Here is a 14,376-nt window from a genome sequence, read left to right as displayed (position 1 = left end):
AATGTAAGCCAACGGTTTATCATAACAGCTGTGAAAATGTAACATATGTTGTTGCCAGATAGTCTGCTACTTAACTTAATGGTATTTTTATTTCGCTTAGTATTTTCTGGTATTGTGGGCTGCCAACTTGTTGCAAAATCGAAAATCTGCAAAAACGAAATTGCCCAACACTTACAAAATACATATATACATATACATATATACGTAACTCATACAAATTAATTGATGAAGGAAAATTGACAAAAACTAAATGTTAAAAGCAAAGCAAATGTAATTGAATATATAACGGCACATGCTTTAAACGAAAATGTTGCAAGTGTAAATATGTAAAACGCAACGCGTGTGCAGTGCAAGGCGAAACATAGCAAAGCAAACAATACCAGCAGGCAGGCAGGCAACCGCAGCAGCAGAAACGGCAGCAGTCAGAGGCCGAACTGACGTGAAAGAAAAACGACGCATGCAGAGGAAAAATGCCGCAGCCGTGTTGATAAATTAGCAAAAAGTGTTTGAATTGCAAAAGTAAGCGGCACAAATGTAAGGAAAACATAATTTTCCATAGTTTTATCATATTTTTTTACATGCAATTGGTGTTGGATGGCGAACGTCTATATATGTGTGTGTGTGTGTGATTTTTGTGCGGGTGTGAGTGTGAGTGAGCCGCAGCGAGAAAGAGAACGCACCATAGTTGTCTATGTAGCTGCTGTCGGTGTGTGTGGGTGTGTGTATGCGTGCGTGTGTGTGAATGTGTACAATGTGCAAGCAAAACAATTTATACATCGTTTAAAATTGTCCAACAACTTAAGTGGTCTCCCTACGTTAACTTTTTCATAAAAAAAAATAAAATACAAATCTATTTCTTACGGCTAACCAAAATTGCAGGCTATGTCCGCTGACAAGCGGCAACAACAAAAGCAGCGACGTCGATGACGACGTCGCAGCGTCGTGCGATTTGCTTTTTGTATGCGTTTGTCCGCACCCAAAAAAAAAATAATAATAATAATAAAAAATTAAGATCGCAGCAAATAAACAAAACTGAAATCAAATTAATTAACGAAATTTAACAGGCAGGCACAATAAGACAAATAATAAAAATATAAAAAACAGCCATTAAACTAAATTAAACAACAGCAACACACACAACAGCTAATTTAAACGCTGCTGCTAAGCTCCAAAGGCGCACAGCATGAAGAGTAAAGAGACAAAAAGACAGGGCGAATGCAAAACAACCGACATCGCACACACACACACACACACAGACACGCACAAACACAGATGCATACGCTTATTTATATACGTGCGTGTGTGTCTGTTTGTGCTGTGTGTGAGAACGAGACATGGCTGCCTGTGTGTGTGCGTGTGTGTGTGTGTTTGAAAAATAGGCGTGTTGCCGTTTCGCTTTTAAACAAAAAAAAAAAAAGCCAAACAAATCAAATAAATAGTTTTAACAATTAGCACGCTGGCAAAATGCTTAGCAAAAAGTTCATTCAAAACGCACGATTTTCGCTGCAACAACACAGATAAGAAACAATAAAAAAAAGACTGCCAAGTGCTGCAACCCTTTTTTCGTCTGCATGCGGCAGCTGGGCATTAAATAAGTACCGCTACATGCCCATTATGAATTACCCAGAGCCACATACATATACATATGTAGCACACATGCACGTGTGCTACTCTCTCTCTCTCACTCCCTTCTTTCCCTCGCACACACTCCTCTTACACCCTCCGCCTACTTTAGAACCTAAATTTTAAAGCTACGCATCAATAAGAATGTCAGATTTAGTTGAGAGCGTAATATCGTGCGACGACTCTCTTTAGCATTCAAATTGTCCGGATGATGGATGATGATGCACCGTTACTTGCCACTCTCAGTAAGTGGTCGAATGAGGGCTTTGGAGACATAGTGCCAAAAGAACGTAACAAAAAAAGAACAATACAAATTTCGCACATACTTTTGATAAGCGGCTTCTGGTCGGTCGGTCGGTCGGTCGTGTGGAATACTGAATGAGATATGAGCGTATGCATGTGTGTGTGTGTGGTGTGTGTGTGTGAACGAGTAGTGTGAATCACTTGATCGATTTGAATGCGACAACAAAAACATGAAATTCTCCTTTTTATCACATACACACAACACACGCATACACGCACGCACGTACACAGGCATAGTTTAGTGCTCTCACACACATACATATGTAACTTTCAATAACACTTTCGTTTGCAGAGCGCAGCAGAAGGAGATTCTTGTCTGTCCATTGAGGAAGCAGCGATATCAAGCCAGAACAACAGACCAAAAGGAAACACAAACAAGTTGACAGCTCTACTGCCGCGAGAGAGCGAGAGTGTGTGTTGTGTGTGAGAGAGAGAACGAAGGCAGGAAGGAAGGAAGCAGAGAGAGAGAGCGAGAGAGCGAGTGAGTGCTGGTTGGGGGCATAACATGAATAACTGAGATGCCATCGGCACGTCCTGGTAGTCTCAAAGATCCGGAAATAGCCGATCTATTCAACAAGCATGATCCGGAGAAGATCTTTGAGGATTTGCGCGAAATTGGCCATGGCTCCTTCGGTGCCGTCTACTATGCTCGCTGCAATCTCAACAAAGAGATTGTGGCGATCAAGAAGATGTCATATACGGGCAAGCAGAGCCAAGAGAAATGGCAGGACATACTCAAGGAGATACGGTATTTAACACACATACCTTTATATACATTCATATGTATGTTCCGTAATTTAATCCGATTACTTGCAGCTTCTTACGTCAATTGAATAATCCGAATACCATTGAATACAAGGGCTGCTACCTGCGCGAATCCACAGCCTGGCTGGTTATGGAATATTGCGTCGGCTCCGCCTCGGACATCATTGAGGTACACAAGAAGCCGTTGCACGAGGACGAGATCGCTGCCATTTGCCTGGGCGTGCTCAGCGGCCTGAGCTATTTGCATTCGCTGGGACGCATTCATCGCGACATCAAGGCGGGCAACATACTCCTCACGGACATGGGCGTTGTGAAGCTGGCCGATTTTGGTAGTGCCGCCATCAAGTGTCCGGCCAATAGCTTTGTGGGCACGCCCTATTGGATGGCACCGGAGGTCATTCTGGCGATGGACGAGGGCCAGTACGACGGCAAGGTGGATGTCTGGTCTCTGGGCATCACGTGCATCGAGCTGGCCGAGCGCAAGCCCCCATACTTCAATATGAATGCCATGTCCGCACTGTATCACATTGCACAGAACGAGTCGCCCACGTTGCCGGTAATTATCGATTAACCAAACAATTTTAATTATTGCGAAACAAATGAACTTATCGATCAGCGATTCAAATTCAACTCATTGATCATTGCTTGATTTATCGATCAACAATAAATGCATCGATATACGATTTATCGCTCAAAATGTGTGCATTCTGCAGAAGAACGTTCTGCAATTGAATTATTAACAAACAAATGAACTTATCGATCAGCGATTCTAACTTATTAACGTTTAAAATTCAACTTATTGATCATTGCTTTATTTATCGATCAGCGATTAACTTATAAACGATTCAAATTCAACTCATTGATCATTGCTTGATTTATCGATCAACAATAAACGCATCGATATACGATTAATTTTGCAGAAGAACGACTGGTCCGATACGTTCTGCAATTTTGTGGACCTCTGCCTGAAAAAGATGCCCGCGGAGCGACCCTCATCGGCCAAGCTGCTGCAGCACAGCTACGTGACGCGTCCGCGCTCCGAGACGGTGCTGCTGGAGCTGATCGCGCGCACCAAGTCGGCGGTGCGTGAGCTGGACAACCTTAACTATCGCAAAATGAAGAAGATACTCATGGTGGACACGTGCGAAACGGAGAGCGCCGTCGGTGACACGGACGACCAGCAGGACGATCATGCCGGCGGCGACAGCAGCAAGAGCAATAGTATTACTTCCGAACACTCCATACACTCGGTGGGTGTATCGGCGGCCAGTAGTCAGGTGGGATAGCAATCGATAGCATCATTGCTTGAGATCAAGATTTAATGCTTTGTATATGTCAATCTTGTAGAGCTCCTCGTCGAATTCGATACCGGCTGCAGCGCAGAATCATCACCATATCGGGGCGCATCATCAGCAGCAGGTGGCCGCTGCAGCCGTTGCCGCTGCCATGCACCATCAGCAGGAGCTGCAGAAGCAGCATCTGAGCAACTGGTCGAATGCCCAACAGCAGCAGCAGCATCAGCAATCGGGCGGCTCTGCCTGTGGCGCCGTCTCCCGCAATTCGTCGCGCCATCGCAATCTGCCGCCGCTGCCAAACATAATGCACACCATGAACAACAATGTGACGCCAACGAATTCGGCATCGGTGGTGCCGGCACCAGCGCCGCCGCTGTCGGTGATGCCGCATCTGGGTGCCGGCTTGGGGCACGGCAATGCTGGTGCTGCTGGTGGCATGGGCGGCGGCGGTGGCAGCAGCACGGGCGGCTCACCGGCGGGCGGTGATCATCGTTTGACTGGAATACAGCCACGTTATCTATCAACGCCGGCCGCCCAGGCGGCTGTCTATGCGGCCACATCGTCATCCTCGCAACAGGCCATCTCCAATGCCGTCAACGATCATGGACCCAATAATTTTGCCACCATACGGACGACGAGCATTGTGACCAAACAGCAAAAGGAGCATATGCAGGTGTGTGCCATAGTTAAGCTTGATAAACCATACATATGTACAACAATCAACAAAGCTCATTATGATGAGTGTGCGTGTGCGTGTGCGTGCGCGTGTGTGTGCGTGTGTGTGTGTAGAGTACACTTCAGTTGTAGTGCAAATAGGAGGGCCTGCTTGTCATTAACATTAATCGATAACGCAAACATGATCGATTGCAAACGCAGCCCAATGCTGGCTCTCTTAAAATCTCTCTCTCTCTCTTACCTCTCATTGCTGTCATCGTGTGCTTTTCTATATGTGTGTGTGTATGTGTGCGTGTGTGTGTGTGTGTGTGTGTGTGTGTGTGTGCTTGCATCCTGCCAGCAGCTCCTACCAACCGATTCATAGTCCCAGTCACAGCTGTCATTTCCCGTTGCTTTTGCTCGCCGCTCGCTCGCTCTCTCGTTCTCCAAATCGTTTCGTTCTAACTTTTGCTCTACTCTACTACTACATGCAAACTTGTTGTTGTTTGTTTCTATTTCTACTCTCCCGCATAACAAATAGGCGCGCTATAACTTCTGCTCCTGCTCCTGCTTCTGCTGCGGCAACGAGCCGGATGCCGATGACTTCGCTGGCCACGATGACAGCTTCTTCCACAAGGCTAAAAATAGTAGCAGTCCGAAACAATGCCAAAATCTAAATCATTGTCCCTGTGTGATCTCCTAATCAATGACTAAATCAAACTTTAAACTGAAAAGAGTGTACACTCCCATGCATATGTGCATATACATACATATGTATTTATTAATGTATGTGCGCGTGTGTGTGCGTGGGCCAAGTCCATGACAATAAATAGAGCAATAAATGTTTAAGAAACCTAATGCCAAACAAAGACTTATTTGCAAATTGAGTGCATCAAAAACAATAACACATACACTCACACACACGCGCACACACACACACTTAGCACTTTAGCAGCGATCGCACCCACACAAACGCACATACATACATGCACTCAGCCTTCGCTCAAATTTTGTTCTATGCTGCTTGCATTGTTGTTCTTCTTCTTCTTCTTTTTACCTTGCTTTTTGCTTTTCGCCACTCTCCACTCGTCACTCGCCACTCTCCACTTAACTCAATTGCACTCCCCCCCTCCCCCCACTCACATTCTCTCGCACTCTCGAAGCTTACTTGACATTTCGACAAGTTTGACAGCTGGCCGCCGGCATTTTATCTTTGATTTAATGACGCTGCGATTTTCAATTGTTTAAGTTTATTGTGTTTATGGTTAATAGTGTTTGTTTCGCTTCTTTTGTTGTTGTATTTTATTGAGCTTTTATAAACACAAAACACGTCAGCTGTTGCAAGTTGCAAGTTGCTATGATTTTGCCTTGCATAAAATGTTCCAAGTTCGAGGTTAAGAACGAATGGGAGCTTAGTTGTATTATCGTAAGTAAGTAGTTATAGTTATTGTTGCTAAAGCGCCTCATGCACACGCACACAGACAGACAGACAGTCAGTTAACTAGCTTATGTTGTTATATATATACACTATTTGTGGCTGGCTGCTAATTTTCGAAAATGCAGGAGGAGATGCACGAACAAATGTCCGGATACAAGCGCATGCGACGGGAGCATCAGGCGACGCTGCTAAAGCTCGAGGAGAAATGCAAGGTGGAAATGGAGACGCACAAGTCGGCGCTGGACAAGGAGTACGATAATCTATTGCATAACTTTACCAGAGAACTGGAACGCCTCGAGGTAAGCTGGCGTATTTAAATAAACTCAATAGATCTAACTGATCTTATCCTTTGGACATATTGCAGGCCAAGCATCAGCAGGATTCGGAACGGCGCGCGAAGCAGACGACAGCGGCCGAGAAGAAACTTTATAAAGAGATTACACTGAAGCAGGAGGGCGATCGTAAGGTGTTCGATTTGAATCGCAAAAAGGAATACAAAGCGAACAAGGAGCGCTGGAAACGCGAACTCTCCATGGATGAGTCAACGCCAAAGCGTCAGCGTGATTTAACCTTGCAATCGCAAAAGGATAATCTAAAGCAGCACGAGGCCCAGGAGGAGCAACGCATGCTGCAAGCCCAAAAGCAATACATTGAGCTCGAGATGCGCAAATTCAAGCGAAGACGCATGATATTGCTGCACGAACTGGAGGATCAGTTGCTGCGCGATGTAAATATGACAAAAACCCCTTTATAGACAATTGATTATAACAATATCATATTGATTGCATGCAGGAGCTAAGCAAGAAACAACAGCAGCTGGAACAGGCCCATGGCATGCTGTTGAAACACCACGAAAAGACACAGGAGCTGGAGTACCGCCAGCAGAAGAGCGTGCATCAGTTGCGCGAGGAGCAAGTGAGTATGAGAGTGTGATCAGCTCAATCAATGACTATATCTATGGTATATACATTCAACAGATAAACAAGCAGCACGACACGGAGTTGCACAATCAAAAAGACTACATGGATCGCATTAAAAAGGAGCTGCTGCGCAAGCATGCGCTCGAGCTAAGACAACAGCCCAAGAGCCTTAAGGTAAACACGCCAAATCATTTCAAGAAGCAACAACAACAATTGATTTGAATACAATGTTCCCATACAGCAAAAGGAGCTGCAGATACGCAAACAGTTTCGCGAGACATGCAAAACGCAAACAAAACAATATAAACGCTACAAGGCGCAAGTGCTGCAAACGACACCCAAAGAGCAACAAAAGGAGGTTATCAAGCAGCTTAAGGAGGAGAAGCATCGCAAGCTGACGCTGCTGGGTGAACAGGTGATGATGCGCGATATATACAAACTCAATATATCCATAATGCCACACTTTACTCATGCCCAATCTGATTTTCCTGCCTTTCCACAGTATGAACAAAGCATTGCCGACATGTTCCAAAGTCAAAGTTATAAACTAGACGAGAGTCAAGTGATCGAGTGCCAACGTACCAATGAGCAATTGGAATACGAACTGGATATGCTCACAGCCTATCAGAACAAGAACAAGAAGCAGGCGCAGGAGCAGCGGGATCGCGAGCGACGCGAGCTCGAGAATCGGGTCAGCGTGCGGCGTGGCCTATTGGAGAATAAGGTGGGGTTTTTTTTAACTAATGCAATCAATTTGAAATTTATTTAATAATGCTCATTTAAGATGGATGCCGAATTGCAACAATTCAATTTGGAACGTGCCGAGCGCTTGCGCATGAAACACGAGAAGCATGCTAAAGAATTGGAAGCTTTTGATAATGAATCAATAGCCTTAGGTTTCAGGTATGAAACTAAATATACACACAATATATATACATATACATATATTTAAATATCGGGTATTTCAGCACTTTATCATTAACTGAGGTATCACGCGAGACCTATCCGGATGAGGAGGGCAGTTTGTCTGGTTCCATGATTAGTTTAGCGCATAGCAATAGTTCAACAAGTTTTCCGGCTGGTTCGCTATAGCATAGGCAACAACAACAGCAACACCTACAACAACAGCAACAACAACAGCATAAACAGCAACAACAAACACTGCAACAACAAGAACAACAACAAAAACAACCATATAGTAATATAAACTATTATAATTTTAATGCAAATTTTAAAACAAACACTGCAACAAAAGTAACAACAAACAGAGCCGGACACAAACAACTATAACAACAACAATTACAAATAATATAACAATAATAAATATATATATATATATATATATATATATATATATATATATCGATTTATATATATATAATACAAAAGCATGCGTGTAGCAGCACCCGAAAATAAACAACAACAAATTAATATAACTAAAGGAAAACAAAACAAAAAAAGAAACAGCATGAGAAATTTTCGAAGTGCTGCTGTAATAATTTTGTACTCAAACGTAATCAATTCAAGCAAACAGCAACAACAAACACCACATAATAATAAATTTAACAAAAGTTAAAACAAAATCAAACAAGCAAAAATATTAAAATATATATATACACACACATATATATATATATATAAAAACACAACATAAATACATAATTTAAATGTAAGACTATTGTCAAACGCAAAACGCATAAAACAACATCAACAACAACAACAAACAGACAACCACAAGCAACAGCAAAATTATCGACCTTTGTATATCTATATCTATATATATATATAGACACATATATATATATATATAGCGATCGACCTAAATGTGTGCAAAATGTTTAAGTTTTCTTTTTGAAATTTTGATATTATTACATGATAATTTAATTAATTTCTTTGTTATCAAACGACGCGATCGTGTTTTGCAAAAATATATAAAAACAAATCCAGAGTCCTTGAAGGAGTCGTTAAATACACGAAGATTCTGTAAGAACGGAGATTCTCGCCGAGAAGGACGCCATCGATTGCGCGCTCCACAGCACAAACAGCCGATAAGCAGCAAGGCATCAAGTGAAGGAGAGAAATGGAGATCGAGAGAGAGAGAGAGGTAGCGAGGATTTGCCCATGCCATGCCAGGAGCAGATCCATCACCAACTAATTTTGATTGAGAAAATAGCTTGGCGCCATTTTTGCATGTTGTTGAAATCCAAATTTTCAATTTTTACGTTACGTTACGTTTTTTTTTTTTTTTTCTTGATTTTATATCGGACTTGCAAATAAAAATAAAACAAAATAAATAATATGAATTAAACAAAATATAACAAAATATAAAAGAACCACAACTAAAAGTAAGCCTATTATAGAATTAATTAATTCAAATTGCATAATGCTTAGTCAAAAACAATAAAAATTGTATAGAAAATTAAATGCATATGAATGTTTAATTAATTACAATTTATGTTTTATGTGAGAGTTATTTTTTGTTGTTGTCGTATACACATACAAATAAACATACACATCCACACACACACACACACACACACCTAACACGAGCCCCGATCTTAAGATATAAAATTTAACATTTGTAGCAATAAAATTTTTAGTAAACAAAATGATAAACTGCGAATTCCACAAAAACAAAATTAAACAAAAAACAAACTTTTCCGTTAGCAAATAATTAATTATTTTATCTAACAATAAAGACGTGAGCGTGGGACAAATGCGTAGATATAAAAAGAAAAGAAAACGGGCGCGTCGCACTAATCTATTATAATATCGAGATAACAAGAGTTATATATATATATATATATATATGATAATAATAATGATCATTAGTATTATTCTAGTGCATACCTAGTTACTTTTGCATGGATTTAACACGGAAATTAACAAATGCAAAGAAATAACTTAATAAACAGTTTTAGAAAGAGAAAGCAATTAGAGCACGAGGCAGAGAGAGAGAGAGAGAGAGAGAGAGAGAGAGAGAGAGAGATGACAGCAGAACACAGAACATACATATGTAATATTTTTTATGTTAATATTGTTTTTTTTTTTTTTGAATTATTATTAACAAATTGTATTTTTAAAGTGGATAAACGAATAACAATTTAAATGATACACGTCAATAAAATAAAACCTAAAGTCAAAATACAACAAAACAAAAGAAAAAAGCAGAAGAAGAAGAATCAACAAATATGTACATATATATATGAATTTTTAATATAATACTATATAGTGTAGGGCACTAAAGAATATTATAAACATTGCATTGCATTGCATAAGCTGACGAAATAAAAAATCAAACTACCAATTGGCGATTATTAACTAGGACAAATTGTTGTCTTTAGATATGCGACTAGCTGCTTAATAATGGGGTCAAATAATAATAATAAAAAACAAAAAAACAAAACTATAAACACATTTTCCACATTCATATTTTCAGAACTTATCGAACTCGCCTTCCGTTTCTCTCTATATCCGTAAGGCTCGAGCTGGCTCTGCATACCCTTCAGTTTCTATATACACTAAATCGTATTAAACATTTATTTTTTTTTTGTTTTTTTATTGAACTCAATAAAGTTGTAACTGTATAGATGTACATACATATGTCAGCCAGTCACCTTTCCTGCCAACAATATGCAGGTCCAACAATAATTCGTCAAAAACTATATCGATATCTAAACATATGTATGTACTCATATACCTTGTATACATATGCATATATATCTATATATATATATACATATATATATATATATTTATAATTTGAATAGATGTATGCGTTTAGTTTCGAAATCGCGGAATGTAGTTCGATAAATTTTCTGCAAATTCTTGCAATTAGAAATATTTCAGCGAAGACTGGACGACGACCATGTCGCGTATATATATAGATATAATTGTATATATAAATATCTTTATGTGTAAACATGCGTAACATCAATAGGTTGAGCCTTGGATATAGGATTTCTGCAAACTACATACATATACAGATATGCACATATGTATATGCATATGGCATACATACAGACATATATATGTATATGTATATATAGTTGACATATAAAGGATTTCAAAAGCTTTTGCACTTACAATCTCTACACATATAAAATATATGTATATATGGGGTATATATAAATACATTAACGGTTATTATATGCAGGCATATTCCAATATACTTGAAAGGTGCAGGCGTGTGTGTCTGTCTGTGTGTGTGTGTGTGTTTAGGTGTGTAAATTATGTAGAAAAATAACATTGATAAGCTCTGCATATATTATATATATGTATGTTTGCAGTTGTGGATAAGTTGTAAACTTTTCTAATTGGGTTGCTTGGGCGGCGGCTGCTCCGATCTAAAGAGAATGCTGCGCTGCTGCTTCGGCTGGTGGCGATGCTTTGGTCATGGCCTCAATGGGATGGAGGCGTTGCGTCCGCGCGTCAAGCCACAGCCGATGGATAGACGGTGTGCCTCCAAGCGGCTCAGGCGCTGCCTTCACATGCCCATCAAGCTGTCGAGGAATGTATGCTTGTTGATTATTTTGGTGGTGGCAATCACGAACTCCACGTTGTTGTCCTCCTGGGCGGCCAGGAAGCGCAGCGCGGCAATTTCCGAGAATGTGCAGCCGCCCACAAAGCAGACGAGCACCACGCGTCTGGCGTCCAACAGTGATGACTCGTTGGGCGTGGCACCGCTGACGCCATGACGTCCACCGATGCCAATCAATTGCACCTGAAAGTCCTCGAATGTGGGACCCGGCAAATTGTTGATCTGGCTCTTGAGAGTCTGCCAGCCAAGCGGCTTGAGCGAGTGCTCGACCAGACGTGCGGTGAGCGGTGCATAGAAGCTATGCACATAGCTAATGTCCTTCGGATTGATCTCGACGCTGTCATCAACGGTCAGATGTAGGGTCTGAATGAAGAGAGCGTGCATCAAAGTTAATAGTATCAAGTCAAAACTGAGCTTTTCGCTACTCGTTCTTCTTTTTTTACTCGCTACTCGTTCTTCTTTTTTTACTCGCTACTCGTTCTTCCTTTTTACTCCCCACTCGCTTCTCGTTCTTCCTTTTTACTCGCTACTCCTTTTTTACTGGCTACTCGCTGCTCGTTCTTTTTCACTCGCCACTCGTTACTCATTCTTTCTTTTCACACGCCACTCGTTACTTATTCTTTCTTTTCAGACGCCAGTCGTTACTCATTCTTTCTTTTTACTCGCTACTCGTTCATTTTAACTCGCTCTTCTTTTCTACTCGCTTGCGGTACTCACCTTTCGCAACACGGCATATGCACGCGACTCGGTCCGGGTGCGTAGAAGGCCGGCTTTCTCCAGATTGCTGATGGTGAGCAACACCTCCAGACCGTAGACCTGGGCCAGCTCCCGCTTGTAATCATTGAGGATACGCTCCTTGAAACCAGAAGCGGCGGCACACTGCAAACAGATTAGACGCAATACATTGCGCAGCTCGGCTCGGCGTGCTATCTGATCCTCAATGTAGGCGCTGGCCTTGTCAATGTCCGCACAGATCATGAACTCCTGCTCGGCGGCCAAATCATCGTTGAACGAATAAAGGCTCAGCTGTTCGTCGATGAGTCCAGCGATGGTCGTATGCTCGGATATTGCATTCTTTTCATTCAATAGCTGTTGCATGCTCTCTTCCGTAAAGATCCGAATCTCCTCCGTCGAACGATCCTTGAGATTCATCTGCCTTTGGATGTCCTTCACCTTGCGTGCCAACAGCATGCGCACCTCGTTGAAGTTCTTGTTGCGCAGCTCGGCGTACAGCCGGTCGCCGGAATGGAGCATTATGGTCTTGCGGCCAGTGTCGCCAGTTAGGCGTTCCAGCTTGTCCGGGTTAGGGGCTGCACCGCCGTTGCTGCTGCTGGCGCCGCCAGGTGCTGCTGCATCAAATGGAAAATGCTTAGCCGGCAGCTTGAGCTTATTCTGCCGTATGCCAAAGAACTCATCGATGAGGCCCTCGTAGGTGAGCTGTGTGGCCAACGGTGTGAGCAGATCGATGCCACGATCGAGCAGGATGAGCTGGTCGATAGCGCCCTTGTCGCCATTGTAGAGCGACTTCTCGTCAATGGCCAGCTGCTTGGCATGATGCCAGACCTGCTGGGCCAGCACGCCTTTGCCATAGATCTTCGGTATGCGGCCGTATAGACGCTGCAGCTGCACCAGCCCAATGGCCGCCTGGTAGAGCGATGTGGTGTTGCCATCGATGCTGACATCGCGATACGCATGCGGCATTTCCATGCTGACCACGTCCGCGTCCAGCGGTAGAAAGTTCCAGGTGAGCTCCTCCAAACGTCCAAATTCACCAATTACCTCCCTGTTCTCCAGCTGCTTGAGGCAAAGGCAGGAGCGTCGGGGTACAAACAGGATATGAAACTGACGACCCTGCTGGACATTGGTCTTCATGTGAGCGATCAGTTGATCCATGAGCAGCACCTGCGGCCGCACAATGTAGACAACGTTGCGCATCTCGTTGGGCACACGCAATTCCGGCTTCAACAGGCGCAGCATAATGCCGCGATCCGTAATTAGCTTCGGTGCGACAATCAAGTCCAGCGGCCCAATCATTGCCTCCTCCAACACAATGACCTTGCTGCCCTCGATGGACTCCAGCTGCTGCACCAGCTCGCGAGCGGCTTGCTCCTGCAGCAGCTGCAAATTGACGCGTTGACTCCGCAAATAAGGAAACATGGCGTCTGCTCTATTGTTATTATTTGATTTATTTTGTTTTCTCTTGTTTATTTTGCGCCTGGACGTTGCGATTCGCGACCCGCCACTTGCGAGGCGAAGTTGTTCCTTTGCTTTTCCGTAGCTGTAGCTGTGCGTAGGCTGTAGCTGTAGCTGTAGCTGTAGCTGCGACGCCCACAGACCGTACGGCAGCTAGGCTAAACAGCTGTTCTGAACCTGCGCAGTAAACAGTGTGTACACACTAAAATTATATATATATACATATATGTGTGTGCAAATTCAAATTCGAATTAACGAATACGTTATTTCATAATTTATGTGTATAACATATACTTAGCAAGATATTTCCGAGTTCATTGCCTAACTGCCTAATAGACAATATAATGTTAGTTCTTTGTCAAGCTTCGATTCAAGTATGATATGACCTATTAATTTGTTCACTCGAGTAGTTTGCTACAAGTTTGATATAAAGCTCGATTTTGCTTTTAAATCTGGCATTTAAGTACTTAGTGGTATATTTTTTGATAATATCATATTAAATGTATCTAATATTATTTTTTCAATTTATTTTAAACTTGCTATTCAAATTCGATAACAAGGCGCAGTATCGATTGGTTGTTAATTGATGAATCGATACTTTTGACAGTCACAGCGCGTCAATTTGTTGCTCATCCCTACGCAATA

At 42.3% G+C, this 14,376-nt stretch overlaps 2 protein-coding genes across 5 annotated transcripts; one reads left to right on the top strand and one right to left on the bottom strand.

Annotated features, from left to right (window-relative positions):
• The first annotated feature begins 245 nt into the window (after nt 1–245).
• Nucleotides 246–8,157, top strand: LOC115768020 (serine/threonine-protein kinase Tao). Of its 4 annotated transcripts, none has more exons than XM_030712435.1 (13): nt 246–519; nt 2,219–2,674; nt 2,743–3,247; nt 3,612–3,968; nt 4,039–4,659; nt 6,204–6,377; nt 6,443–6,805; nt 6,871–6,993; nt 7,056–7,172; nt 7,240–7,413; nt 7,501–7,722; nt 7,783–7,901; nt 7,967–8,157. In XM_030712435.1, the coding sequence occupies exons 2-13, from the start codon at nt 2,445–2,447 to the stop codon at nt 8,088–8,090; spliced, it is 3,129 nt and encodes a 1,042-aa protein (XP_030568295.1). In that variant the 5' UTR covers nt 246–519; nt 2,219–2,444; the 3' UTR covers nt 8,091–8,157. The 4 variants fall into 4 exon arrangements, with proteins under 4 accessions (XP_030568295.1, XP_030568294.1, XP_030568297.1 ...); XM_030712434.1 differs by having other exon boundaries at nt 246–534; XM_030712436.1 differs by lacking the exon at nt 246–519 and adding an exon at nt 2,138–2,162.
• Nucleotides 8,158–10,175: 2,018 nt separating this feature from the next.
• Nucleotides 10,176–13,771, bottom strand: LOC115768025 (vacuolar protein sorting-associated protein 33A). The gene is made up of 2 exons (XM_030712444.1): nt 12,256–13,771; nt 10,176–11,901 (listed from the first exon to the last, which is right to left on the bottom strand). Exons 1-2 carry the CDS (start codon nt 13,693–13,695, stop codon nt 11,485–11,487), a joined length of 1,857 nt encoding a protein of 618 aa, XP_030568304.1. The 5' UTR covers nt 13,696–13,771; the 3' UTR covers nt 10,176–11,484.
• Nucleotides 13,772–14,376: the final 605 nt, after the last annotated feature.

Source organism: Drosophila novamexicana, unplaced genomic scaffold (assembly GCF_003285875.2).
Source record: "Drosophila novamexicana strain 15010-1031.04,08,12 unplaced genomic scaffold, DnovRS2.1 tig00001554-arrow-arrow-pilon, whole genome shotgun sequence".
In the NCBI taxonomy this organism is placed as follows: domain Eukaryota; kingdom Metazoa; phylum Arthropoda; class Insecta; order Diptera; family Drosophilidae; genus Drosophila; species Drosophila novamexicana.
Note: the sequence above shows the minus strand (reverse complement) of the source record. Positions and strands in the feature narration are given on the sequence as shown.

Excerpts from the sequence above, each read along its gene's own strand:
- LOC115768020 (XM_030712435.1), top strand. The coding sequence starts at position 2,445 with ATGCCATCGGCACGTCCTGGTAGTCTCAAAGATCCGGAAATAGCCGAT. Across the intron at positions 3,969-4,038 it reads TATCGGCGGCCAGTAGTCAG|AGCTCCTCGTCGAATTCGAT; the intron begins GTGGGATAGCAA and ends TCAATCTTGTAG. Across the intron at positions 6,378-6,442 it reads GAGAACTGGAACGCCTCGAG|GCCAAGCATCAGCAGGATTC; the intron begins GTAAGCTGGCGT and ends GACATATTGCAG.
- LOC115768025 (XM_030712444.1), bottom strand. The coding sequence starts at position 13,695 with ATGTTTCCTTATTTGCGGAGTCAACGCGTCAATTTGCAGCTGCTGCAG. Across the intron at positions 11,902-12,255 it reads CATATGCCGTGTTGCGAAAG|ACCCTACATCTGACCGTTGA; the intron begins GTGAGTACCGCA and ends CTCTTCATTCAG.